The following is a 26,919-nucleotide window of genomic DNA, read 5'->3' on the forward strand; positions in this document are numbered from 1 at the left end:
CCTGCGTGGTGCGGCCCCAACGGGCAGAGCTGCTGAAGAAGCGAGTAGAACACCTGCTGCCCGCCTTCCTAGACGGAGACCTCAGCTACGTCTCCATGTTCCTGGCCACATACAGAGCTTATGCTACCACCCAGGAGGTGCTGGACCAGCTGGTGACAAGGTGAGCACCCTGCCCCTCCCCAGCCCAGTGGGATTTGCCCACCTCCTGCCTGGGAGTCTGGGGAATGCCACCCAACTTCGCGGAGCCTCAGTGGGCTCCTCGGACTGGGGCAGAGTTATTACAGGGACTCAGTGGGGTCCTGGAGGGTAAGGACACCTGGGCGCCTGGCCCTGTGGAAAGGTCCGCTACGGGGGCTGTGGTCGTGCCCGTGGATCATCGTCCCGCTCCCCATGAAGAAGCCTCTGCCTCAGCCCTCACCGTCACCACGGTCTTGAGCTGGGCTCTTTTCCCCTTGGAAAAGGACATCTGACACTCCATCTGGGGTCTGTGTCCTGGGTGAGACCAGAGCAGGCATGCCCGGGCAGGAGCAGGGGGCCCCAGGCCCACTCAGCTCTCTGGGATGGGGCTGGTGGGGGCCCTTTCATTCATCGAGCATAAAGGATGGATGCCCTTCTAGGTGCAGACCTGCAGACGCTTCCCTGGGCGCTGACTGTGATCCCACGCACACAGCAGACAGCACCCGGGAGCACCCCAGGGCTCCATTCTAGTCGGCAGTCAGACAGTGACACTAGATATGATGAGAGGGAGGGTTCACAGGGCATTTCATGCGATCCCCCCCACCCCCCACCCCTCCGGCCTCCTCTAGCTACGGATGCGTCCTCTCTTCCTGGGACGAGATCGGCGGAGACCAGGAGCAGCGGGGCACGTGAGTGAGCTTTGGCTAATGCACAGGGCCCTTCCTTCTTCGAGAGGGCAGCGAGGGGACTGTGATCTGGGGGCTGCTGGACCCTCATCCCACACATCTGCCATTCCTGTGAGAGGGTCCAGGTCTGAGGGCTGCTTCTGCAGAAGAGGAAAGGGGGCCTGGAGAGCCCTGGGTGGGGTGTGGGCACTGTGGGAGAGCAGAGCGGGCTGGAGGGCAGCCTCAGCCCCTAACAGAGTCATTCCCCATCCCCGCCGCCTCTCAGCCCTGTCTCTACCCTAATCCTGGGACCCAGAACAAAGGGCATGGCTTCCACACATCTGGTGGAACGTCGACACTGGGTGCTCAGCAGGTACTCAGGAGACCCAGGGTGGCCTCGGGGACTGGACGTCCCCCAGCCAGTGGGAGATTAGTGTCCACGCAAGGACACCCTCTCCTGGCACCTACTGAACGAGGCAGCACGTAGGCACGGGAGGGGAAGTGGGCGGTATCGGGAGGGTCCTGGGAAGGCCAGGGATGGGACAGAGTCCCTTAGTTCCCTCCTTGGTTGGATAGTCACAGCAATGACCACGCCAGACACGCCACCCCTCCCTGCCCACATGCAGTGCAAGTCACGCGGCAAGTGGGCAGGGAGACTGAGCAGGGTGTCCAGCTTCCGCTTGGAGGACAGAAATGGTCACACCAGGGGTCAAGGACTCCCACTCACAGAGGCTTTGGGCCAGCCCCTCCTCAGTGACCAGGCCTGCCTCAGGCAGCTCTGCCACATCACAGGTGGACATGGAGTAGGAATGGGCTCTGACAGCCAGGAGCCGGGGACCCAGGGGCCCAGGCTCCCACAGGGGCTCCCTGGGGCATCCGCGTGGGAGGTGCCCTGTCCTCTGACTCCTCTGCCCAACCTGTCTGTCCCCAGGGTCATCTCCTCCGTCCTGGGCACCTGGCTGGACCACTACCCTGAAGATTTCTTCCAGCCCCCAGAATTTCCCTGCCTAAAGACACTACTGGCATACGTAGGGCTCCTCGTGCCAGGCTCAGACCTGGAGCAACGTGCCTGGCTCCTCCTCTCTCGGCTGCGACACCTCGAGCCCGCTGAGCCGGAGGCTGGGGGTGAGGAGGACTGGGGGTGACTGATGGAGGCCTGTGGAGGGGAGAGAGTGGGCCACACAGAGCAAGCCTCCACAGACTGCAGTGTGGCTGGGAGCAAGGAGCGGTCTCAGATCACTGTCCCCATGGGCTACAGTTTGGGGAGACCACCCAGGGATGGGTTCTTAGACAATACTGACTGGTGGGCAAAGTTGCCTTCATTTGGAAGGGACATGGAAAGACAATCATGATGACCATACTTTCTCTTCTTGGAGCGACAGCAGCAGCCCCAGAGCGAGATCCGCGACCGCGCCGAAAGCTAGTCCCACCTCCCACTGTGGTGCCTGATGCAGCTTCAGAGCCTGAGCTGGAAAATCCCATCACTGCTGCTGGAGCTCAGCAACTCAAAAGAGCAGGGACGTCATCTGTCGTGTCGGGCCCAGTGCAGCTGGTGGTCAGAGCTCTGATCCACCGTGAGGACGTGCAAGAGTCACCTGCGCCCTTGGAAAGCCAGGAGCCTCAGCAGGCCCCAGCACCAGCCACGGAGGTCCCTGAAGAGCCCGAGATGACACCTCCCACGTCAGAGCCACGGCAGGATATACTCACAGCTCTGACTCCCTGTCGGGAGCTAGAAGAGTCACGTGCACCTTTGGAAAGCCTGGAGCCCGCGCAGGCTCCAGCACTACCTATGGAGGTCCCTGAGGGGACCCTGATGCCACCTGCCCTGTCGGAGACGGCGCAGGACATACTCACTGCTCTGACTCCCTCTCAGGAGCTCCAGGAGCCACGTCCGGCCTCGGCAGCGCCGGAGCCCGAGCAGCCTGCAGCACCAGCTTCGGAGGTCCCTGAAGAGCCCCTTAGGCCGCGTCCCATGTCACAGCCAACAGAGGATATACTCCCACCTCTGACTCCCTGTCAGGAGCTTGAGGACCGCCCTGCACTTTTCGCAGCCCCAGCGTCCGCGCACGCTGCAGCACTAGCTACGGAGGTCCCTGAAGGGCCCCTGATGCCACTTGCCATGTCTGAGCCACCGGAGGATGTACACAGAGCTCTGACCCCCTGTCAGCAGCTCCAAGAGCCACCTCCGGCCTTGGCAGCGCCGGAGCCCGAGCAGCCTGCAGCACCAGATTCGGAGGTCCCTGAAGAGCCCCTTAGGCCGCGTCCCATGTCACAGCCAACAGATGATATACTCCCAGCTCTGACTCCCTGTGAAGAGCTTGAAGACCGACCTGCACTTTTCGCAGCCCCGGCGCCCACACACGCTGCAGCACCAACTATGGAGGTCCCTGAAGGGCCCCTGATGCCACCTGCCCTGTCAGAGACGGCGCAGGACATACTCAGAGCTCTGACTCCCTGTCCGAAGCCTGAAGACCCACCTGCGCCCTTGGCAGCCCCGGAGCCCGAGCAGGCTCCAGTCCTAGCTATGGAGGTCCCTGAAGAGCCCCTTAGGCCACGTGACATGTCGGAGCCAGCGGAGGCTATACTCACAACTCTGACTCTATGTCGGGAGCTACAAGAGAAACCTGCACCTTTTGCAGCCACAGCGCCCGCGCACGCTGCAGCACTAGCAATGGAGGCCCCTGAAGGGCCCCTGATGCCACTTGCCGTGTCTGAGCTACCGGAGGATATACACAGAGCTCTGACTCCCTGTCAGGAGCTCCAAGAGCCACCTCCGCCCTTGGCAGCGCCGGAGCCCGAGCAGCCTGCAGCACCAGCTTCGGAGGTCCCTGAAGAGCCCCTTAGGCCACGTTCCATGTCACCACCAACAAAGGATATACTCACAGCTCTGACATCCTGTCAGGAGCTTGAAGACCCACCTGCACCTTTCGCAGCCCCGGCGCCCACGCACGCTGCAGCACCAACTATGGAGGTCCCTGAAGGGCCCCTGATGCCACTTGCCATGTCAGAGGAAGCGGAGGATACACTCACAGCTCTGACGAACGGTCATGAGCTGCAAGAGCCACCGGCGTCTATGGCAGCCCCAGAGCCTGAGCAGGCTCCAGCTCCAGCTATGGAGGTCCCTGAAGGGCCCCTGATGCCACCTGCCCTGTCGGAGCCGGCACAGGACATACTCACAGCTCTGACTCCTTGTCAGAAGCTCCAAGAGCCACCTGCGCCCTTGGCAGCCCCAGAGCCCGAGCAGGCTGCAGTCCTAGCTACGGAGGTCCCTCAAGAGCCCCTTAGGCCACGTGACATGTCAGAGCAACCGGAGTATACACTCACAACTCTGACTCTCTGTCAGGTGCTAGAAAGGTCACCTGCACCTTTGACAGCGCGGGAGCCTGAGCAGGCTCCGGCACCAGCCATGGAGGTCCCTGAAGAGCCCGTGATGACAACTTCCATTTCAGAGCCACAGCGGGATATACTCACAGCTCTGAGTCTCTGTCAGGAGCTTGAAGACCCACCTGCACCTTTCGCAGCCGCAGCGCCCGCGCACGTTGCAGCACTAGCTCTGGAGGTCCCTGAAGGGCCCCTGATGCCACTTGCCATGTCAGAGGAAGCGGAGGATACACTCACAGCTCTGACGAACGGTCATGAGCTGCAAGAGCCACCGGCGTCTATGGCAGCCCCAGAGCCCGAGCAGGCTCCAGCTCCAGCTATGGAGGTCCCTGAAGGGCCCCTGATGCCACCTGCCCTGTCGGAGCCGGCGCAGGACATACTCACAGCTCTGACTCCCTGTCAGAAGCTCCAAGAGCCACCTGCGCCCTTGGCAGCCCCGGAGCCCGAGCGGGCTGCAGTCCTAGCTATGGAGGTCCCTCAAGAGCCCCTTAGGCCACGTGACATGTCAGAGCCAGCGGAGGATATACTCACAGCTCTGACTCTCTGTCAGGGGCTAGAAAGGTCACCTGCACCTTTGACAGCGCGGGAGCCTGAGCAGGCTCCGGCACCAGCCACGGAGGTCCCTGAAGAGCCCGTGATGACACCTGCCATTTCAGAGCCACGGCAGGATATACTCACAGCTCTGACTCTCTGTCGGGAGCTAGAAGAGTCACGTGCACCTTTGGAAAGCCTGGAGCCCGCGCAGGCTCCAGCACTACCTATGGAGGTCCCTGAGGGGACCCTGATGCCACCTGCCCTGTCGGAGACGGCGCAGGACATACTCACTGCTCTGACTCCCTCTCAGGAGCTCCAGGAGCCACGTCCGGCCTCGGCAGCGCCGGAGCCCGAGCAGCCTGCAGCACCAGCTTCGGAGGTCCCTGAAGAGCCCCTTAGGCCGCGTCCCATGTCACAGCCAACAGAGGATATACTCCCACCTCTGACTCCCTGTCAGGAGCTTGAGGACCGCCCTGCACTTTTCGCAGCCCCAGCGTCCGCGCACGCTGCAGCACTAGCTACGGAGGTCCCTGAAGGGCCCCTGATGCCACTTGCCATGTCTGAGCCACCGGAGGATGTACACAGAGCTCTGACCCCCTGTCAGCAGCTCCAAGAGCCACCTCCGGCCTTGGCAGCGCCGGAGCCCGAGCAGCCTGCAGCACCAGATTCGGAGATCCCTGAAGAGCCCCGTAGGCCACGTCCCATATCAGAGCCAACAGAGGATATACTCAGGGCTCTGACCCTCTCTCAGGTGCAAGAAGAGTCACCTGCACCTTTGACAGCGCGGGAGCCTGAGCAGGCTCCGGCACCAGCCATGGAGGTCGCTGAAGAGCGCGTGATGACACCTCCCATTTCAGAGCCACGGCAGGATATACTCAAAGCTCTGACACCATGTCAGGATCTTGAAGACCCACCTGCACCTTTCGCAGCCCGAGCGCCCGCGCATGCTGCAACACTAACTATGGAGGTCCCTGAAGGGCCCCTGATGCCACCTGCCCTGTCGGAGCCGGCGCAGGACATGCTCACTGCTCTGACTCCCTGTCAGGAGATCCAAGAGCCACCTCCGCCCTTGGCAGCGCCGGAGCCCGAGCAGCCTGCAGCTCCAGCTTCGGAGGTCCCTGAAGAGCCCCTTGGGCCACGTCTCATGTCACAGCCAACAGATGATATACTCCCAGCTCTGACATCCTGTCAGGAGCTTGAAGACCGTCCGGCACTTTTCGCAGCCCCGGCGCCCACGCACTCTGCAGCACCAACTATGGAGGTCCCTGAAGGGCCCCTGATGCCACTTGCCATGTCAGAGGAAGCGGAGGATACACTCACAGCTCTGACGAAAGGTCATGAGCTGCAAGAGCCACCGGCATCTATGGCAGCCCCAGAGCCCGAGCAGACTCCAGCTCCAGCTATGGAGGTCCCTGAAGGGCCCCTGATGCCACCTGCCCTGTCGGAGCCGGCGCAGGACATACTCACAGCTCTGACTCCCTGTCAGAAGCTCCAAGAGCCACCTGCGCCCTTGGCAGCCCCGGAGCCTGAGCTGGCTCCAGTCCTACCTATGGAGGTCCCTGAAGAGCCCCTTAGGCCACGTGACATGTCAGAGCCAGCGGAGGCTATACTCACAACTCGGACTCTCTGTCGGGAGCTAGAAGAGTCACCTGCACCTTTTGCAGCCCCGGCGCCCGCGCACGCTGCAGCACTAGCTCTGGAGGTCCCTGAAGGGCCCCTGATGCCACCTGCCCTGTCGGAGCCGGCGCAGGACATACTCACAGCTCTGACTCCCTGTCAGGAGCTCCAAGAGCCACCTCCGCCCTTGGCAGCACCGGAACCCGAGCAGCCTGCAGCACCAGCTACGGAGGTCCCTGAGGAGCCCCTCAGGCCACGTCCCATATCAGAGCCAACAGAGGATATACTCAGGGCGCTGACCCTCTCTCAGGTGCAAGAAGAGTCACCTGCACCTTTGACAGCGCGGGAGCCTGAGCAGGCTCCGGCACCAGCCATGGAGGTCCCTGAAGAGCCCGTGATGACACCTCCCATTTCAGACCCACGGCAGGATATACTCAGCGCTCTGACTCCCTGTCAGGAGCTTGAAGACCCACCTGCACCTTTGGCAGCCCCGGCGCCCGCGCACGCTGCGGCACTAACTATGGAGGTCCCTGAAGGGCCCCTGATGTCACTTGCCTTGTCAGAGCCAGCGGAGGATATACGCAGAGCTCTGACTCCCTCTCAGCAGCTCCAAGAGCCACCTGCACCTTTGGCAGCCCCAGAGTCCAAGCAGGCTACAGCACCAGTTATCGGGCTTGCCGAAGGGCGCCGCCTACCACCTCTCTCAGTGGAGCATCCGGCCTCGGCCCCGGAGCAGCAGTTCCTGCTCGCTGAATCCCCAAAGGATGGCTTCCCCTCCCCTGTCATTCCAGTGTTTCTAATTTTTGCGTTGTTCATGCACCTATTTCATAGCTTAATACATTCTGGTCTATAAATAAAGGATAAATTGAGTTTTCATGGAATTTTACTCTGATCCTTTTAAACTGTACCTCCAGGTGTCATTAGGTACACAGTGTCTCACAACCTGTCCTTCTACAATATTTCCCTCCCAGACACTCCCGTGCCACTCGTCAGATACTGCTCATTCCCTCAGCCCAGTCCCTGCAGCCACGGCTCCCCTCTCGTCTCCGCCTCTGGGTTTTCGTGTGTGTGGGATCAGGCAGTGTGGCCTTTTTGTATCTAGCTACGTAACCTATGAGTGATTCATTTTTTTTTCAGCTTTTTTTCTCTTAAAAAACAAACAAACACAGAAAAACAAAAACAGAAACAAAAAAAAAAAACCCCATTTTACTACAAAGGAATATTGCTGATACAATACCGCGCATGTGAAGCCCCAAAATGAAATGTTTTCATGATCTGGGATAGGCTTCCCTTTTGTAAGTGTGACCCAGGAGCCAGAAATATCTGGGTCCAGGAGACACCTTCAAAATCTTTCATTTTCCTGGATAGGCCAGGTTTCAATGATTCTAATGTGCATGTTATAAAAATATTAAGACTGCATATTAAATCTTCCTCTTTATTACAAACGTATCAGGTAATTTAAAAGTTCTCTAAGGTTTCAGCCAGATTACGTTTCGGTAGCAAAAGAGTGATGTAAATATGAAGAAAGGAAGACACATTCCTTCTACCTTCTACCACGAGAGCCCATAACACATGGCGTCCCTCTTCCAGTCCTTTCCCTCGGAGTGTATGGGTGAGTGAGAGCGGGGGAGGGGGTTTGCCTGTGTGGGGGACAGGGTGGGGCAGGGAGGGTTCCACAGCTGGGCTCTTGTGCGGCCGGAGGTCCCCACAGTGGACAGGCACTGCTACACCTCTCCTGTCCCCTTCTGCATTTTCAGGGGCTACACATCATTTACTCAGCAGCACCACCTGCCCAACAACTGAGACCTCTCCAATTCTTTGAGTCTCCTCCTTAAAGTGAAGAGTACAATGTGCCGTAAATCTCTTCTGCTTTAGGGCTGTTTCCTAAAAGCACAATTTCTGGAACACACGCTAGTCCCATTGTTGGAGTATTGGCTGCAGGGTCCTCTAGCTATACTCTCTTTCTTTCCGTGGAGCCTTGCTCGGGAAAGGAGGGTCCCCGGAGACTAGAGATGAACCCTGAAATCACGAGGAAGACAAGCCAGCACTGAGGCCACCAGGCTACCTGGGCGGGACCCGTGGAGCAGGGAAGAGCCTGTCCATACCGCCCTCATGGATCCTCCCTCCACAAGCAGCCCTGCCCCCCCACCCCCCCACCCCCGTCCTGGAACACCCCTCATCCAGACCCTGTCCCGGGACACACCCCAGCCACTCCAGCCCCTCTTGCTCTAGAACTCAGCTTCTAAGTAGAGCAACCGGGTCCTGCTTCCAGGCCAGCAGAGGGGCGTCGGCCGGGCCACACTTGTCTGCTTGCTCCGGGTCCATCCTTTTGGGCCCTCTCCTCGCAGGAAGGAACCAACCTCTCAGGGCCGCTCAGCTCAGGGAGTCACAGACATGACCTGAATGTGTTCATCCATATGTCCACTAGGTGGCAACAGCGAGAACTGCTCGAACCTCTGTGAACAGGAGGGACCTTTACTGAGGAGGCAAGAGAAGGCTAGCTGAGGAGGACAAAGCCGGAACTGACACCCCACCCCCACCCCCCACCATGGGGTGGACGTGACATTCCTCAGGCACTCCCGGCTGCCCTAAGGGGCAAAGAAATAGTTCACCTATAGACACCATAATCCTGCAAGACTTAAGTCTCCCTCAGTTTCCCAATGTCTTAGCACTTTCCAAGAACCAAGCCCTTCTATCAATTACTTAGCTTCCTGAAGGGAAAGTAGATACAATGAAATGTCCTTCTAATCTGCAGCCTCCAGGAAGTTCCCAACCGTCTTAATGTTCATGCCTTGCTAGAGGGCAAAACCACCTTCCCTAGACAATGGCAAGGCCTCCGTACCTTGGGAGTCTTCTTTAACGTATGCAAGTATTATCTCAACCTCCCTTTTTCCTTCCCTTCCCCCAACCCCATAGTCTTATCATCAGCCACCCCTCACAAGCCGGGGCAGCAGCTCTTTCTGCCACGGGTCCTGTCATAAACCACCAATTTTGCACCAAAGACGTCTCAAGAATTCTCTCCTGGTCGTCGGCTCCGGGTTCCACCCCACTGAACCTCACCTATATTCCACGACCTCCTCATTTCCAAAGCACACCGGGTGCTCATGGAAGCTGCAGGATGGACAGAGCCTCAACCGGCGGCTTTGGCACTGGGCATAGCCCCTCCACACCCCTCAGGCTCCTCCAGCAGTGACCCCCTGCCCCTGCCAGCCCCGATTCCCGATAACCCTCCGGTTCAGTTGTTGTGAGAGCAGTGCCTACGCTTCCTGCTCGAGACCCAAGTGAGGAGAAGGGAGAGATCCCTCTCCTCGCACCAAGTCACTTGACGGGGAGTCCACTTGATCAGAAGCTCTCCGTCTGGGAGCCCTGCAAAGGACAGGAATGCTGTGACCCTCCGCCTTCCCCCAGGACCTTTGGTGTGGGGAGCACCGCAGACGTCTACACAACTTGGCGCACAACAGCATCACACCTCCGCGCCTACAGATGCGGGCGGCCGTTTTTATTCTCACCCTCTCAAGAGGCGGGGAAAGCCCTCTGGGAACGCAAGGCACACAGAGCAACCCGCTGACCCTGAGCCCCACCGGGCCCCCTGGCAAGGGGCAGTGCATCCCCGTCCAGGCAAAAACACCTGCGAAACAGGGCACTAGGCACCTGTCCCCCGAAAACGAGGTGAAACAACAAGTGAACAGCAAGTTTACAGACCAAAGAGGACGGCCAAACTCCAGCGCTAGGGGAAAACAGCACCTAGAGCTCGAGGCTTTTTCTCATCGTTCATTTCTCTCTCCATTCAAAATTTTCCATTTCGTTTTTTTTTTTTTTCTTGTCTTTTGTCCCTTTCCAACTACTTTTTCTTTTTCTCTTAGCAACTCTTCATTTTTCAATCTTTTCTTAACTTTCATTTTTTACATTGACATTTTATACACATATTCTTCATTTTTGGATTCCTGGCGCTATATTCAATTTGATTTCTGTGTATATATGAGTTTGGCTTTCTTTACCATTTTGGGATTTAGTGACTTCCAACACACAGACCAACAGACACTCGGGACCAAGTGGCTCACCCTGTTTTGTCCACCCTGTGAGATCCTAATCTCTCTCTCCCCCATCCATTCTTCTCTGGGAAAAGTGACTAGAGGGAGGGATTCACAGCAAAAGAAAGAGCCAGAGGTAACCCTCTCTGCCACTGATCTAATGCATACGGTTTTAAGTAAGATGTCAGAGCTGGAACTCAGGATGACAATTACAGAGTTGCTAGCTGGGCTTGAAAAAAGTCTAAATGACACGAGAGACTCTCAGAGTGCAGAAATGAAATCGAATCAGGCCCAAATTCCAAAGGCTCTAACTGAGATGCAGTCTACATTGCATGTGGACGCTCTAACGGCCAGGGTCAATGAGGCAGAAAGCAGAGTCAGTGACACCAAAGACAAGCTGACGGAAAGGAAGGAAGCCGAGGAAAAGAGAGAAAGCCAACGAATGGACCATGGGTGGAGGAATCGAAAAATCAGTGATGCCACAAAAGGAAACAATATTGGAATTACTTCTGGCCCCGAGGGAGAAGACACAGAGGGACAGAAGATCTGTCTGTGTAGATCGTAGCTGAGAACTTCCCCAATCTGGGAGGGAAACGGGCATTCAAGTCCAAGAGGTAGAGAGGACTCTTCCCCAAATCCACAGGAATAGAGGAACACCCTAACATATACAGTGACGTTTGCAATTTCAGACACAAAGAGAAAATCCTGAAAGCAGCTTGAGACAAGAGGGTCTTCTAGCCACATACCTATCCACAGAGACCTGGCACACCAGAAAGGGCTGGCGTGATCGAGTCAGGGTACTAAATGAGAAAAACATGCAGCCAAGAATACTTTACCCAGCAAGGAGGCATTCCGAATAGGAGCAGAGATAAAGAGCTTCCAGGACAGAAAGGAACTCAAAGGATTTGGCCGCGAAACCACCCTGCAAGAAATAGGAAGGGGGATCCTGTAAGTGAAGAGACACTCCAACAGTACCACAGACCAGAAAGAAACAGAGACCATCTACAGAATTAGGGACGTGACAGGTAACGCAATGGACTCATCTCCATCTGCTTTTTAGATTTTTTCTTTATCATTGGTCTGAAGCAATTTTATTGCTTCCCATTTTATTGGGATGTAGGTTGATAAGGAGGGTTTTTTTTTCATGATCTTTATGTTTGGGGATTTTGTTGGCTGGATTCCTGAATTCTTGAATCTCTGGGTGTAGAGGGTTCATACAATTCAGATAATAATCAGACATTACTTCTTCAAACAGTTTTTTTCTGTACCTCAGCCAATTTCTTATCTACCAGGCCACGTGAAATTGCTACAAAGCTCACACATACTCTAGTGTTTGTGTGCAGGGCGTGGTTTGCACCCTTCCTTTTCTCTGCTTTATTCTGGACAAATGCAGTGATCATACATTCACGTTCTCTCCCTCTCTCTCTCTCTCTCTCTCTCTCTCTCTTTTTGCTATTTAGTGTCTAACGTGAAAGAAAGGCCATCTACTACATTTTTCATCTTAGACGTGCTACTGTTCAGCTCCAGAAGTTGGGTTTTCCTTGTTTTCCTATTTTCTATATCTCTGTTTCACTTCATCCTTTGTGTACATTCTTACGTATATAAAACCTCTTTCTAACGGTGGTTTGAATGTCCATGGGCAATACTTCCATCGTCTTTTTCATTTCTGGGTAGGTTTCTATTGTTTAATCTTTCTCCTCAGTACGAGGTGAACTTTTCTCCCTCTTTGCATCCTGGTAATCTTTTGTTGGAAGGCAGCTATCGTGAATGTTAATTGTTAGATATTAACTATGGCTTATATTTCTACACATACTCTTGAGGATTGTTCTGATGGGGAGGCTCCTGGAAAACTATTTTATCCTTCCAGACTAGCTTTCCAAAGGTTTGTTAGGTGGTATCACAGTGGTCTTCAATGTATTTTGCTACTGTTCTGTTGGTATTCTGAGCTCTCTTTGCAATGTCCCACGAATTACGAGGTTTTCCACTCTGCCTGCTGCCGGTAGCACAGACTTTTCCTGATTGTGTGTGAAGGCTAGTGACATTTTCCTCTCTGCTTCCCCTGGGCTATTATTTTCCCCACACCACCTACGTTCCTCACACATGTGCCCTACTGCGGAATTCTATGACAACTCCAAAGTGATCCTAGATGGCTTTCTGAGGTCCTCTTTCTCTGTGCAGCTCTCCTCAGTATTCTGTACTGTAAACCACAGCCATATTGACTTCTCCAAACTTCCACCTTGCTGTCTCCAACTCATGGAAATGGCTGAGCTTCGCCTGTGTTCTACATTCCTGACCCGTAGACTAGAAATGAAATCTCTTTAGGCAGTAAGTTAGGGAAATGCAGAGTCCCTCATGTTTGTCTTCCCCCTTGCACTAGTCACTTCCCTGCATTGCCTGGAAATATATCGAAAGTGTTCTTTTGCCAGGGCGCCTGGGTGGCTCAGTTGCTTACGCCTCCGACTCGTGATCTGGACTCAGGTCACGAACTCAGGGTCTTGGGATCAAGACCAGCATTGCGCATCACACTCAGCACAGAGTCGGCTTGAGATTCTGTCTCCCCTCTCCCTCTCTCCTCCCCACCCCCCCCCACTCTGTCTCTCAAACCAACACAGAAAATCTTTCAAATAAAAGAAAACCAGTTACGTAAGAGACAGCCTCTGCAACAAGGGGAAGACCCCAGCAGGGTCCGTGCCTTGCCCAGAATCACAGACTGGTAAGAAGGCAGAACCAGGCCTGAACCCAGCTCTCCGAGTGTCCTCAACGGTGGGGCCGTGGCTGAACCTAGCTACTCACTGGGAGCTCGGGAAGAGGTTGTGTTTTGGAACTGGCTGTAGACCTGGAGATGGTGTGGGGGTGAGAAGAAGCATCGACATCCCAGGCAGGAGGCATCCCAGCACGTACCCGTCTGAGGAGGAGCCCGGGCCAGGGCAACCCACTGACGGCACCCCTGCCCGCAGGACACCCAGAGGAAAGGAGGGATGGCTCGTGACACACGACTGGCAGCGTCTAGGGGTAAGGGTGGGCTCAGCCCCTCTAAGCCAAGGCTCCAATGCCTTCTGCAGGGTTTGCCTTGGAAATTAGAAAGCCTAAGACCTGGGAAAGCTATTTCCCATCCACCCCTAGGTGGGACTCTCATCTTCTGGGCCTGCACAATAGGAGTACTGGGGCACGCACACGTGCACAGATACACACACAACACAATAGGGACTGTGGGTGGCATCGGAGGAGCTACAGACTCAGAGAAGGTGAGAAAGGAAGAAAATGTGGTGGCAGGTATTCCCTACGTGGGACACCACTCCCCCAGTTTCTTAGATGGTATCCCACCTATGCCTGTGGACTTCCGCAAGAAGTCCGCTGGAAAAATCCCTATCGCACAGGCAAGACACAGACCATCCCTGACGGGCACAACGGCTTCTCCGGGGTCCCCAACAGGGAAGATGGAGACTTGCGTCAGAGCCCGGGGTGTTTCTAAGCTGGGGCCCTGGCTGCACCCAGACCTTCCCTAGGGCCTGTGGAGAGGGTTGTGTTGGTGTCACCGGGTACGCATGTGGCATGGCACGCAGAAAGGGGATGAGCAGTCGGCAGCCCAGAGCACTGTTTGTGTAGGTGCTAGTCCAGGTGTGCACTCGGGGAGGGGATCCCAGGAAGTGAAGTCACTTCCCTGATAACCGACCCCCACAGAACTTGGAACCCCGGTCACCAGGCACCCACATTCTAGTGCGGTCCCGTATCAGGCTCACTTGGCCGGAGACATTCGATAGTGAAAGATGTTCTCTTGCTGCGTGCCCATTTTCCGGGGCTCTGGCTTCCAGAAACCCCGGGCTGAGGGACTTTTCACCTGCTGCAGACACTGGCTCAACCCGCGCCCCCGACGCCGCAGGGCCTTTGCCAGGAGGTGCCGGAAGGTAATACCGAGCGGCCTAGGCTAGGCCAGGCCAGGCCAGGCCAGGCCAGGCCACCTCTCCGAGCCACCCCCGGGCAGCCCCATCCCCCCAGTTTCAGGGAAAGAGGGGTATGTGGGGGAGGTCCCGCCCTGGGCTGGAGGAGGTTGCAGGGCAGTGGATACCCTGGGGATGCCTTCATGGTCACACCGATGCCACGGTGGGCAGGGTGGAAAGAGGATTCCTGAGGTGCCTCTCACCAGGGCCAGAGTGAATCCAAGGCCCTCGAGCTGTGTCACTTTTCTCTCCATGGTGGAGCTGCGTGCATCCTGGGGTGTGGTGGGTCTGCAAGGGAGTCCCCTGGGTCTGAGGACCAGCAAAGGCAGCCAGACAGACCTTCGAGGCCTCCCGCCTGGCTGCCGGGCACTGTCTTTACAGAGCTCCACACAGGAGACAGGGCAGGAGCTGAACGATGGGATCCCCTGCCCCACCTCCCAAAAGGACAGGAAGGAGTCCCCTACTGCCAACAAAGTCCAGCGCTGGCTCAGGGTGAGTGGAGGTGCCGGAGGGACCCAGCACCCAGGGCACCGATGCGGCACAAAGGGACCCAGATCCCAGAAACCAGCCTCTGGGCTCCTCGGGGCTCCCTCCTGGACTCCTGCTCCCATGTGAACCTGGATCCCCATCTCCTCCCCAAACCTGCCCTCAGGGCCCTGCCAACGGCCTTGGCCCCATGCACAGTCCCTATCCACATATCTGTACGAATATCAGAAAAGCCACCTTAAACCACCTCTCATCCCTTGCTCGAGATCCTGCTGAGCTGGGAGACTTTTCCCCAAAGGGGCCTGGGGCTCATGGTACTATGCCTATTGCTCTGCCCTTTGGTTGTGAAGGAACCCATCCCTGGGGCCCCTCCAGGGTCCGGAGCAGGCGCCTCCTTGTGCTGCACAACATTCCAGAAGGCCCATCCGTTACCGCAGCCACTGAGCCCTTCACAGAGGCAGGACGTTCATGTGATTCCCTTCTGTTGCCAACTCACAGCGCTGCACGGAACATCCCACGTGCCCTAAAATCCCGAGCACCCCCACCCATGAAACAGTCTCTGTGTTCTCAAGCCTGACATACATCGTCAGAAATCACAGGGACGATGCCGTTAGTGCAGGGAGCGGCTGTCAATACTCAGCTAACGATCTGACCTGAGATACCGACGTCCATTCACACACCCCCCACCTCACATCCCCGTATTCTTGCCATTCTCCTTTTTCCCTAAAGAGATTGCACGAGTTATTTTTTTGAGAGACAGACAGAGATAGAGATAGAGACAGAGACAGAGACAGAGACAGAGACGGGGGTTGGAGACACAGAGGGAGAGACAGGATCCTCAAGCAGACCCTGCCCTAAGTGCGAAGCCTGACGACGGACTCGATCTCAGGACGCGTGCATCAGGAGCTCAGCCGAAACCAAGAGGCGGACCCTGAACCCACGGAACCAGCCAGGCACCTTGCTCCTTTTGTCTACTGTGGGCCCTCCTGTCCCACCTCTTTGCCTACGTCACCGAGAGCCTGGGGGTTTGCTCTGGGCTCCAACCCCCAACCCTCCTGGTGACCGCAGTGAAGACCGCATGTCTCCCCTGTCCCACCTCAGGCTAGAAAGGCCTCAACCGTGAAGAGCAATGGGACCTGCGTGGTGCGGCCCCAACGGGCAGAGCTGCTGAAGAAGCGAGTAGAACACCTGCTGCCCGCCTTCCTAGACGGAGACCTCAGCTACGTCTCCATGTTCCTGGCCACATACAGAGCTTATGCTACCACCCAGGAGGTGCTGGACCAGCTGGTGACAAGGTGAGCACCCTGCCCCTCCCCAGCCCAGTGGGATTTGCCCACCTCCTGCCTGGGAGTCTGGGGAATGCCACCCAACTTCGCGGAGCCTCAGTGGGCTCCTCGGACTGGGGCAGAGTTATTACAGGGACTCAGTGGGGTCCTGGAGGGTAAGGACACCTGGGCGCCTGGCCCTGTGGAAAGGTCCGCTACGGGGGCTGTGGTCGTGCCCGTGGATCATCGTCCCGCTCCCCATGAAGAAGCCTCTGCCTCAGCCCTCACCGTCACCACGGTCTTGAGCTGGGCTCTTTTCCCCTTGGAAAAGGACATCTGACACTCCATCTGGGGTCTGTGTCCTGGGTGAGACCAGAGCAGGCATGCCCGGGCAGGAGCAGGGGGCCCCAGGCCCACTCAGCTCTCTGGGATGGGGCTGGTGGGGGCCCTTTCATTCATCGAGCATAAAGGATGGATGCCCTTCTAGGTGCAGACCTGCAGACGCTTCCCTGGGCGCTGACTGTGATCCCACGCACACAGCAGACAGCACCCGGGAGCACCCCAGGGCTCCATTCTAGTCGGCAGTCAGACAGTGACACTAGATATGATGAGAGGGAGGGTTCACAGGGCATTTCATGCGATCCCCCCCACCCCCCACCCCTCCGGCCTCCTCTAGCTACGGATGCGTCCTCTCTTCCTGGGACGAGATCGGCGGAGACCAGGAGCAGCGGGGCACGTGAGTGAGCTTTGGCTAATGCACAGGGCCCTTCCTTCTTCGAGAGGGCAGCGAGGGGACTGTGATCTGGGGGCTGCTGGACCCTCATCCCACACATCTGCCATTCCTGTGAGAGGGTCCAGGTCTGAGGGCTGCTTCTGCAGAAGAGGAAAGGGGGCCTGGAGAGCCCTGGGTGGGGTGTGGGCACTGTGGGAGAGCAGAGCGGGCTGGAGGGCAGCCTCAGCCCCTAACAGAGTCATTCCCCATCCCCGCCGCCTCTCAGCCCTGTCTCTACCCTAATCCTGGGACCCAGAACAAAGGGCATGGCTTCCACACATCTGGTGGAACGTCGACACTGGGTGCTCAGCAGGTACTCAGGAGACCCAGGGTGGCCTCGGGGACTGGACGTCCCCCAGCCAGTGGGAGATTAGTGTCCACGCAAGGACACCCTCTCCTGGCACCTACTGAACGAGGCAGCACGTAGGCACGGGAGGGGAAGTGGGCGGTATCGGGAGGGTCCTGGGAAGGCCAGGGATGGGACAGAGTCCCTTAGTTCCCTCCTTGGTTGGATAGTCACAGCAATGACCACGCCAGACACGCCACCCCTCCCTGCCCACATGCAGTGCAAGTCACGCGGCAAGTGGGCAGGGAGACTGAGCAGGGTGTCCAGCTTCCGCTTGGAGGACAGAAATGGTCACACCAGGGGTCAAGGACTCCCACTCACAGAGGCTTTGGGCCAGCCCCTCCTCAGTGACCAGGCCTGCCTCAGGCAGCTCTGCCACATCACAGGTGGACATGGAGTAGGAATGGGCTCTGACAGCCAGGAGCCGGGGACCCAGGGGCCCAGGCTCCCACAGGGGCTCCCTGGGGCATCCGCGTGGGAGGTGCCCTGTCCTCTGACTCCTCTGCCCAACCTGTCTGTCCCCAGGGTCATCTCCTCCGTCCTGGGCACCTGGCTGGACCACTACCCTGAAGATTTCTTCCAGCCCCCAGAATTTCCCTGCCTAAAGACACTACTGGCATACGTAGGGCTCCTCGTGCCAGGCTCAGACCTGGAGCAACGTGCCTGGCTCCTCCTCTCTCGGCTGCGACACCTCGAGCCCGCTGAGCCGGAGGCTGGGGGTGAGGAGGACTGGGGGTGACTGATGGAGGCCTGTGGAGGGGAGAGAGTGGGCCACACAGAGCAAGCCTCCACAGACTGCAGTGTGGCTGGGAGCAAGGAGCGGTCTCAGATCACTGTCCCCATGGGCTACAGTTTGGGGAGACCACCCAGGGATGGGTTCTTAGACAATACTGACTGGTGGGCAAAGTTGCCTTCATTTGGAAGGGACATGGAAAGACAATCATGATGACCATACTTTCTCTTCTTGGAGCGACAGCAGCAGCCCCAGAGCGAGATCCGCGACCGCGCCGAAAGCTAGTCCCACCTCCCACTGTGGTGCCTGATGCAGCTTCAGAGCCTGAGCTGGAAAATCCCATCACTGCTGCTGGAGCTCAGCAACTCAAAAGAGCAGGGACGTCATCTGTCGTGTCGGGCCCAGTGCAGCTGGTGGTCAGAGCTCTGATCCACCGTGAGGACGTGCAAGAGTCACCTGCGCCCTTGGAAAGCCAGGAGCCTCAGCAGGCCCCAGCACCAGCCACGGAGGTCCCTGAAGAGCCCGAGATGACACCTCCCACGTCAGAGCCACGGCAGGATATACTCACAGCTCTGACTCCCTGCCGGGAGCTAGAAGAGTCACCTGCACCTTTGGAAAGCCTGGAGCCCGCGCAGGCTCCAGCACTACCTATGGAGGTCCCTGAGGGGACCCTGATGCCACCTGCCCTGTCGGAGACGGCGCAGGACATACTCACTGCTCTGACTCCCTCTCAGGAGCTCCAGGAGCCACGTCCGGCCTCGGCAGCGCCGGAGCCCGAGCAGCCTGCAGCACCAGCTTCGGAGGTCCCTGAAGAGCCCCTTAGGCCGCGTCCCATGTCACAGCCAACAGAGGATATACTCCCACCTCTGACTCCCTGTCAGGAGCTTGAGGACCGCCCTGCACTTTTCGCAGCCCCAGCGTCCGCGCACGCTGCAGCACTAGCTACGGAGGTCCCTGAAGGGCCCCTGATGCCACTTGCCATGTCTGAGCCACCGGAGGATGTACACAGAGCTCTGACCCCCTGTCAGCAGCTCCAAGAGCCACCTCCGGCCTTGGCAGCGCCGGAGCCCGAGCAGCCTGCAGCACCAGATTCGGAGGTCCCTGAAGAGCCCCTTAGGCCGCGTCCCATGTCACAGCCAACAGATGATATACTCCCAGCTCTGACTCCCTGTGAAGAGCTTGAAGACCGACCTGCACTTTTCGCAGCCCCGGCGCCCACACACGCTGCAGCACCAACTATGGAGGTCCCTGAAGGGCCCCTGATGCCACCTGCCCTGTCAGAGACGGCGCAGGACATACTCAGAGCTCTGACTCCCTGTCCGAAGCCTGAAGACCCACCTGCGCCCTTGGCAGCCCCGGAGCCCGAGCAGGCTCCAGTCCTAGCTATGGAGGTCCCTGAAGAGCCCCTTAGGCCACGTGACATGTCGGAGCCAGCGGAGGCTATACTCACAACTCTGACTCTATGTCGGGAGCTACAAGAGAAACCTGCACCTTTTGCAGCCACAGCGCCCGCGCACGCTGCAGCACTAGCAATGGAGGCCCCTGAAGGGCCCCTGATGCCACTTGCCGTGTCTGAGCTACCGGAGGATATACACAGAGCTCTGACTCCCTGTCAGGAGCTCCAAGAGCCACCTCCGCCCTTGGCAGCGCCGGAGCCCGAGCAGCCTGCAGCACCAGCTTCGGAGGTCCCTGAAGAGCCCCTTAGGCCACGTTCCATGTCACCACCAACAAAGGATATACTCACAGCTCTGACATCCTGTCAGGAGCTTGAAGACCCACCTGCACCTTTCGCAGCCCCGGCGCCCACGCACGCTGCAGCACCAACTATGGAGGTCCCTGAAGGGCCCCTGATGCCACTTGCCATGTCAGAGGAAGTGGAGGATACACTCACAGCTCTGACGAACGGTCATGAGCTGCAAGAGCCACCGGCGTCTATGGCAGCCCCAGAGCCTGAGCAGGCTCCAGCTCCAGCTATGGAGGTCCCTGAAGGGCCCCTGATGCCACCTGCCCTGTCGGAGCCGGCACAGGACATACTCACAGCTCTGACTCCTTGTCAGAAGCTCCAAGAGCCACCTGCGCCCTTGGCAGCCGCAGAGCCCGAGCAGGCTGCAGTCCTAGCTACGGAGGTCCCTCAAGAGCCCCTTAGGCCACGTGACATGTCAGAGCAACCGGAGTATACACTCACAACTCTGACTCTCTGTCAGGTGCTAGAAAGGTCACCTGCACCTTTGACAGCGCGGGAGCCTGAGCAGGCTCCGGCACCAGCCATGGAGGTCCCTGAAGAGCCCGTGATGACAACTTCCATTTCAGAGCCACAGCGGGATATACTCACAGCTCTGAGTCTCTGTCAGGAGCTTGAAGACCCACCTGCACCTTTCGCAGCCGCAGCGCCCGCGCACGCTGCAGCACTAGCTCTGGAGGTCCCTGAAGGGCCCCTGATGCCACTTGCCATGTCAGAGGAAGCGGAGGATACACTCACAGCTCTGACGAACGGTCATGAGCTGCAAGAGCCACCGGCGTCTATGGCAGCCCCAGAGCCCGAGCAGGCTCCAGCTCCAGCTATGGAGGTCCCTGAAGGGCCCCTGATGCCACCTGCCCTGTCGGAGCCGGCGCAGGACATACTCACAGCTCTGACTCCCTGTCAGAAGCTCCAAGAGCCACCTGCGCCCTTGGCAGCCCCGGAGCCCGAGCGGGCTGCAGTCCTAGCTATGGAGGTCCCTCAAGAGCCCCTTAGGCCACGTGACATGTCAGAGCCAGCGGGGGATATACTCACAGCTCTGACTCTCTGTCAGGGGCTAGAAAGGTCACCTGCACCTTTGACAGCGCGGGAGCCTGAGCAGGCTCCGGCACCAGCCACGGAGGTCCCTGAAGAGCCCGTGATGACACCTGCCATTTCAGAGCCACGGCAGGATATACTCACAGCTCTGACTCTCTGTCGGGAGCTAGAAGAGTCACCTGCACCTTTGGAAAGCCTGGAGCCCGCGCAGGCTCCAGCACTACCTATGGAGGTCCCTGAGGGGACCCTGATGCCACCTGCCCTGTCGGAGACGGCGCAGGACATACTCACTGCTCTGACTCCCTCTCAGGAGCTCCAGGAGCCACGTCCGGCCTCGGCAGCGCCGGAGCCCGAGCAGCCTGCAGCACCAGCTTCGGAGGTCCCTGAAGAGCCCCTTAGGCCGCGTCCCATGTCACAGCCAACAGAGGATATACTCCCACCTCTGACTCCCTGTCAGGAGCTTGAGGACCGCCCTGCACTTTTCGCAGCCCCAGCGTCCGCGCACGCTGCAGCACTAGCTACGGAGGTCCCTGAAGGGCCCCTGATGCCACTTGCCATGTCTGAGCCACCGGAGGATGTACACAGAGCTCTGACCCCCTGTCAGCAGCTCCAAGAGCCACCTCCGGCCTTGGCTGCGCCGGAGCCCGAGCAGCCTGCAGCACCAGATTTGGAGGTCCCTGAAGAGCCCCGTAGGCCACGTCTCATGTCACAGCCAACAGATGATATACTCCCAGCTCTGACATCCTGTCAGGAGCTTGAAGACCGTCCGGCACTTTTCGCAGCCCCGGCGCCCACGCACTCTGCAGCACCAACTATGGAGGTCCCTGAAGGGCCCCTGATGCCACTTGCCATGTCAGAGGAAGCGGAGGATACACTCACAGCTCTGACGAAAGGTCATGAGCTGCAAGAGCCACCGGCATCTATGGCAGCCCCAGAGCCCGAGCAGACTCCAGCTCCAGCTATGGAGGTCCCTGAAGGGCCCCTGATGCCACCTGCCCTGTCGGAGCCGGCGCAGGACATACTCACTGCTCTGACTCCCTGTCAGGAGCTCCAAGGGCCACCTCCGCCCTTGGCAGCACCGGAACCCGAGCAGCCTGCAGCACCAGCTACGGAAGTCCCTGAAGAGCCCCTTAGGCCACGTCCCATATCAGAGCCAACAGAGGATATACTCAGGGCTCTGACCCTCTCTCAGGTGCAAGAAGAGTCACCTGCACCTTTGACAGCGCGGGAGCCTGAGCAGGCTCCGGCACCAGCCATGGAGGTCGCTGAAGAGCGCGTGATGACACCTCCCATTTCAGAGCCACGGCAGGATATACTCAAAGCTCTGACACCATGTCAGGATCTTGAAGACCCACCTGCACCTTTCGCAGCCCGAGCGCCCGCGCATGCTGCAACACTAACTATGGAGGTCCCTGAAGGGCCCCTGATGCCACCTGCCCTGTCGGAGCCGGCGCAGGACATGCTCACTGCTCTGACTCCCTGTCAGGAGATCCAAGAGCCACCTCCGCCCTTGGCAGCGCCGGAGCCCGAGCAGCCTGCAGCACCAGCTTCGGAGGTCCCTGAAGAGCCCCTTGGGCCACGTCTCATGTCACAGCCAACAGATGATATACTCCCAGCTCTGACATCCTGTCAGGAGCTTGAAGACCGTCCGGCACTTTTCGCAGCCCCGGCGCCCACGCACTCTGCAGCACCAACTATGGAGGTCCCTGAAGGGCCCCTGATGCCACTTGCCATGTCAGAGGAAGCGGAGGATACACTCACAGCTCTGACGAAAGGTCATGAGCTGCAAGAGCCACCGGCATCTATGGCAGCCCCAGAGCCCGAGCAGACTCCAGCTCCAGCTATGGAGGTCCCTGAAGGGCCCCTGATGCCACCTGCCCTGTCGGAGCCGGCGCAGGACATACTCACAGCTCTGACTCCCTGTCAGAAGCTCCAAGAGCCACCTGCGCCCTTGGCAGCCCCGGAGCCCGAGCTGGCTCCAGTCCTAGCTATGGAGGTCCCTGAAGAGCCCCTTTGGCCACGTGACATGTCAGAGCCAGCGGAGGCTATACTCACAACTCGGACTCTCTGTCGGGAGCTAGAAGAGTCACCTGCACCTTTTGCAGCCCCGGCGCCCGCGCACGCTGCAGCACTAGCTCTGGAGGTCCCTGAAGGGCCCCTGATGCCACCTGCCCTGTCGGAGCCGGCGCAGGACATACTCACAGCTCTGACTCCCTGTCAGGAGCTCCAAGAGCCACCTCCGCCCTTGGCAGCACCGGAACCCGAGCAGCCTGCAGCACCAGCTACGGAGGTCCCTGAGGAGCCCCTCAGGCCACGTCCCATATCAGAGCCAACAGAGGATATACTCAGGGCGCTGACCCTCTCTCAGGTGCAAGAAGAGTCACCTGCACCTTTGACAGCGCGGGAGCCTGAGCAGGCTCCGGCACCAGCCATGGAGGTCCCTGAAGAGCCCGTGATGACACCTCCCATTTCAGACCCACGGCAGGATATACTCAGCGCTCTGACTCCCTGTCAGGAGCTTGAAGACCCACCTGCACCTTTGGCAGCCCCGGCGCCCGCGCACGCTGCGGCACTAACTATGGAGGTCCCTGAAGGGCCCCTGATGTCACTTGCCTTGTCAGAGCCAGCGGAGGATATACGCAGAGCTCTGACTCCCTCTCAGCAGCTCCAAGAGCCACCTGCACCTTTGGCAGCCCCGGAGTCCAAGCAGGCTACAGCACCAGTTATCGGGCTTGCCGAAGGGCGCCGCCTACCACCTCTCTCAGTGGAGCATCCGGCCTCGGCCCCGGAGCAGCAGTTCCTGCTCGCTGAATCCCCAAAGGATGGCTTCCCCTCCCCTGTCATTCCAGTGTTTCTAATTTTTGCGTTGTTCATGCACCTATTTCATAGCTTAATACATTCTGGTCTATAAATAAAGGATAAATTGAGTTTTCATGGAATTTTACTCTGATCCTTTTAAATTGTACCTCCAGGTGTCATTAGGTACACAGTGTCTCACAACCTGTCCTTCTACAATATTTCCCTCCCAGACACTCCCGTGCCACTCGTCAGATACTGCTCATTCCCTCAGCCCAGTCCCTGCAGCCACGGCTCCCCTCTCGTCTCCGCCTCTGGGTTTTCGTGTGTGTGGGATCAGGCAGTGTGGCCTTTTTGTATCTAGCTACGTAACCTATGAGTGATTCATTTTTTTTTTCAGCTTTTTTTCTCTTAAAAAACAAACAAACACAGAAAAACAAAAACAGAAACAAAAAAAAAACCCCATTTTACTACAAAGGAATATTGCTGATACAATACCGCGCATGTGAAGCCCCAAAATGAAATGTTTTCATGATCTGGGATAGGCTTCCCTTTTGTAAGTGTGACCCAGGAGCCAGAAATATCTGGGTCCAGGAGACACCTTCAAAATCTTTCATTTTCCTGGATAGGCCAGGTTTCAATGATTCTAATGTGCATGTTATAAAAATATTAAGACTGCATATTAAATCTTCCTCTTTATTACAAACGTAACAGGTAATTTAAAAGTTCTCTAAGGTTTCAGCCAGATTACGTTTCGGTAGCAAAAGAGTGATGTAAATATGAAGAAAGGAAGACACATTCCTTCTACCTTCTACCACGAGAGCCCATAACACATGGCGTCCCTCTTCCAGTCCTTTCCCTCGGAGTGTATGGGTGAGTGAGAGCGGGGGAGGGGGTTTGCCTGTGTGGGGGACAGGGTGGGGCAGGGAGGGTTCCACAGCTGGGCTCTTGTGCGGCCGGAGGTCCCCACAGTGGACAGGCACTGCTACACCTCTCCTGTCCCCTTCTGCATTTTCAGGGGCTACACATCATTTACTCAGCAGCACCACCTGCCCAACAACTGAGACCTCTCCAATTCTTTGAGTCTCCTCCTTAAAGTGAAGAGTACAATGTGCCGTAAATCTCTTCTGCTTTAGGGCTGTTTCCTAAAAGCACAATTTCTGGAACACACGCTAGTCCCATTGTTGGAGTATTGGCTGCAGGGTCCTCTAGCTATACTCTCTTTCTTTCCGTGGAGCCTTGCTCGGGAAAGGAGGGTCCCCGGAGACTAGAGATGAACCCTGAAATCACGAGGAAGACAAGCCAGCACTGAGGCCACCAGGCTACCTGGGCGGGACCCGTGGAGCAGGGAAGAGCCTGTCCATACCGCCCTCATGGATCCTCCCTCCACAAGCAGCCCTGCCCCCCCACCCCCCCACCCCCGTCCTGGAACACCCCTCATCCAGACCCTGTCCCGGGACACACCCCAGCCACTCCAGCCCCTCTTGCTCTAGAACTCAGCTTCTAAGTAGAGCAACCGGGTCCTGCTTCCAGGCCAGCAGAGGGGCGTCGGCCGGGCCACACTTGTCTGCTTGCTCCGGGTCCATCCTTTTGGGCCCTCTCCTCGCAGGAAGGAACCAACCTCTCAGGGCCGCTCAGCTCAGGGAGTCACAGACATGACCTGAATGTGTTCATCCATATGTCCACTAGGTGGCAACAGCGAGAACTGCTCGAACCTCTGTGAACAGGAGGGACCTTTACTGAGGAGGCAAGAGAAGGCTAGCTGAGGAGGACAAAGCCGGAACTGACACCCCACCCCCACCCCCCACCATGGGGTGGACGTGACATTCCTCAGGCACTCCCGGCTGCCCTAAGGGGCAAAGAAATAGTTCACCTATAGACACCATAATCCTGCAAGACTTAAGTCTCCCTCAGTTTCCCAATGTCTTAGCACTTTCCAAGAACCAAGCCCTTCTATCAATTACTTAGCTTCCTGAAGGGAAAGTAGATACAATGAAATGTCCTTCTAATCTGCAGCCTCCAGGAAGTTCCCAACCGTCTTAATGTTCATGCCTTGCTAGAGGGCAAAACCACCTTCCCTAGACAATGGCAAGGCCTCCGTACCTTGGGAGTCTTCTTTAACGTATGCAAGTATTATCTCAACCTCCCTTTTTCCTTCCCTTCCCCCAACCCCATAGTCTTATCATCAGCCACCCCTCACAAGCCGGGGCAGCAGCTCTTTCTGCCACGGGTCCTGTCATAAACCACCAATTTTGCACCAAAGACGTCTCAAGAATTCTCTCCTGGTCGTCGGCTCCGGGTTCCACCCCACTGAACCTCACCTATATTCCACGACCTCCTCATTTCCAAAGCACACCGGGTGCTCATGGAAGCTGCAGGATGGACAGAGCCTCAACCGGCGGCTTTGGCACTGGGCATAGCCCCTCCACACCCCTCAGGCTCCTCCAGCAGTGACCCCCTGCCCCTGCCAGCCCCGATTCCCGATAACCCTCCGGTTCAGTTGTTGTGAGAGCAGTGCCTACGCTTCCTGCTCGAGACCCAAGTGAGGAGAAGGGAGAGATCCCTCTCCTCGCACCAAGTCACTTGACGGGGAGTCCACTTGATCAGAAGCTCTCCGTCTGGGAGCCCTGCAAAGGACAGGAATGCTGTGACCCTCCGCCTTCCCCCAGGACCTTTGGTGTGGGGAGCACCGCAGACGTCTACACAACTTGGCGCACAACAGCATCACACCTCCGCGCCTACAGATGCGGGCGGCCGTTTTTATTCTCACCCTCTCAAGAGGCGGGGAAAGCCCTCTGGGAACGCAAGGCACACAGAGCAACCCGCTGACCCTGAGCCCCACCGGGCCCCCTGGCAAGGGGCAGTGCATCCCCGTCCAGGCAAAAACACCTGCGAAACAGGGCACTAGGCACCTGTCCCCCGAAAACGAGGTGAAACAACAAGTGAACAGCAAGTTTACAGACCAAAGAGGACGGCCAAACTCCAGCGCTAGGGGAAAACAGCACCTAGAGCTCGAGGCTTTTTCTCATCGTTCATTTCTCTCTCCATTCAAAATTTTCCATTTCGTTTTTTTTTTTTTTCTTGTCTTTTGTCCCTTTCCAACTACTTTTTCTTTTTCTCTTAGCAACTCTTCATTTTTCAATCTTTTCTTAACTTTCATTTTTTACATTGACATTTTATACACATATTCTTCATTTTTGGATTCCTGGCGCTATATTCAATTTGATTTCTGTGTATATATGAGTTTGGCTTTCTTTACCATTTTGGGATTTAGTGACTTCCAACACACAGACCAACAGACACTCGGGACGAAGTGGCTCACCCTGTTTTGTCCACCCTGTGAGATCCTAATCTCTCTCTCCCCCATCCATTCTTCTCTGGGAAAAGTGACTAGAGGGAGGG

The 26,919-nt window shown here is 57.4% G+C and overlaps 2 protein-coding genes across 2 annotated transcripts; both read left to right on the forward strand.

The window, feature by feature from the left end:
- The first annotated feature begins 1,586 nt into the window (after positions 1-1,586).
- On the forward strand, positions 1,587-4,192 carry LOC130542533 (ral guanine nucleotide dissociation stimulator-like). The gene is made up of 3 exons (XM_057306373.1): positions 1,587-1,967; positions 2,225-2,969; positions 4,186-4,192. Exons 1-3 carry the CDS (start codon positions 1,652-1,654, stop codon positions 4,190-4,192), a joined length of 1,068 nt encoding a protein of 355 aa, XP_057162356.1. The 5' UTR covers positions 1,587-1,651.
- Positions 4,193-17,550: 13,358 nt separating this feature from the next.
- LOC130542534 (microtubule-actin cross-linking factor 1, isoforms 6/7-like) lies at positions 17,551-20,156 on the forward strand. Its single transcript, XM_057306374.1, has 3 exons — positions 17,551-17,931; positions 18,189-20,118; positions 20,150-20,156. The coding sequence occupies exons 1-3, from the start codon at positions 17,616-17,618 to the stop codon at positions 20,154-20,156; spliced, it is 2,253 nt and encodes a 750-aa protein (XP_057162357.1). The 5' UTR covers positions 17,551-17,615.
- Positions 20,157-26,919: the final 6,763 nt, after the last annotated feature.

Source organism: Ursus arctos, unplaced genomic scaffold (assembly GCF_023065955.2).
Source record: "Ursus arctos isolate Adak ecotype North America unplaced genomic scaffold, UrsArc2.0 scaffold_37, whole genome shotgun sequence".
Taxonomy (NCBI): Eukaryota; Metazoa; Chordata; class Mammalia; order Carnivora; family Ursidae; genus Ursus; species Ursus arctos.

Coding starts and splice junctions, on each gene's coding strand:
- LOC130542534 (XM_057306374.1), top strand. CDS start 17,616: ATGGGCTCTGACAGCCAGGAGCCGGGGACCCAGGGGCCCAGGCTCCCA. Junction 17,932..18,188: donor CGCTGAGCCGGAGGCTGGGG/GTGAGGAGGACT, acceptor TTGGAGCGACAG/CAGCAGCCCCAGAGCGAGAT.
- LOC130542533 (XM_057306373.1), top strand. CDS start 1,652: ATGGGCTCTGACAGCCAGGAGCCGGGGACCCAGGGGCCCAGGCTCCCA. Junction 1,968..2,224: donor CGCTGAGCCGGAGGCTGGGG/GTGAGGAGGACT, acceptor TTGGAGCGACAG/CAGCAGCCCCAGAGCGAGAT.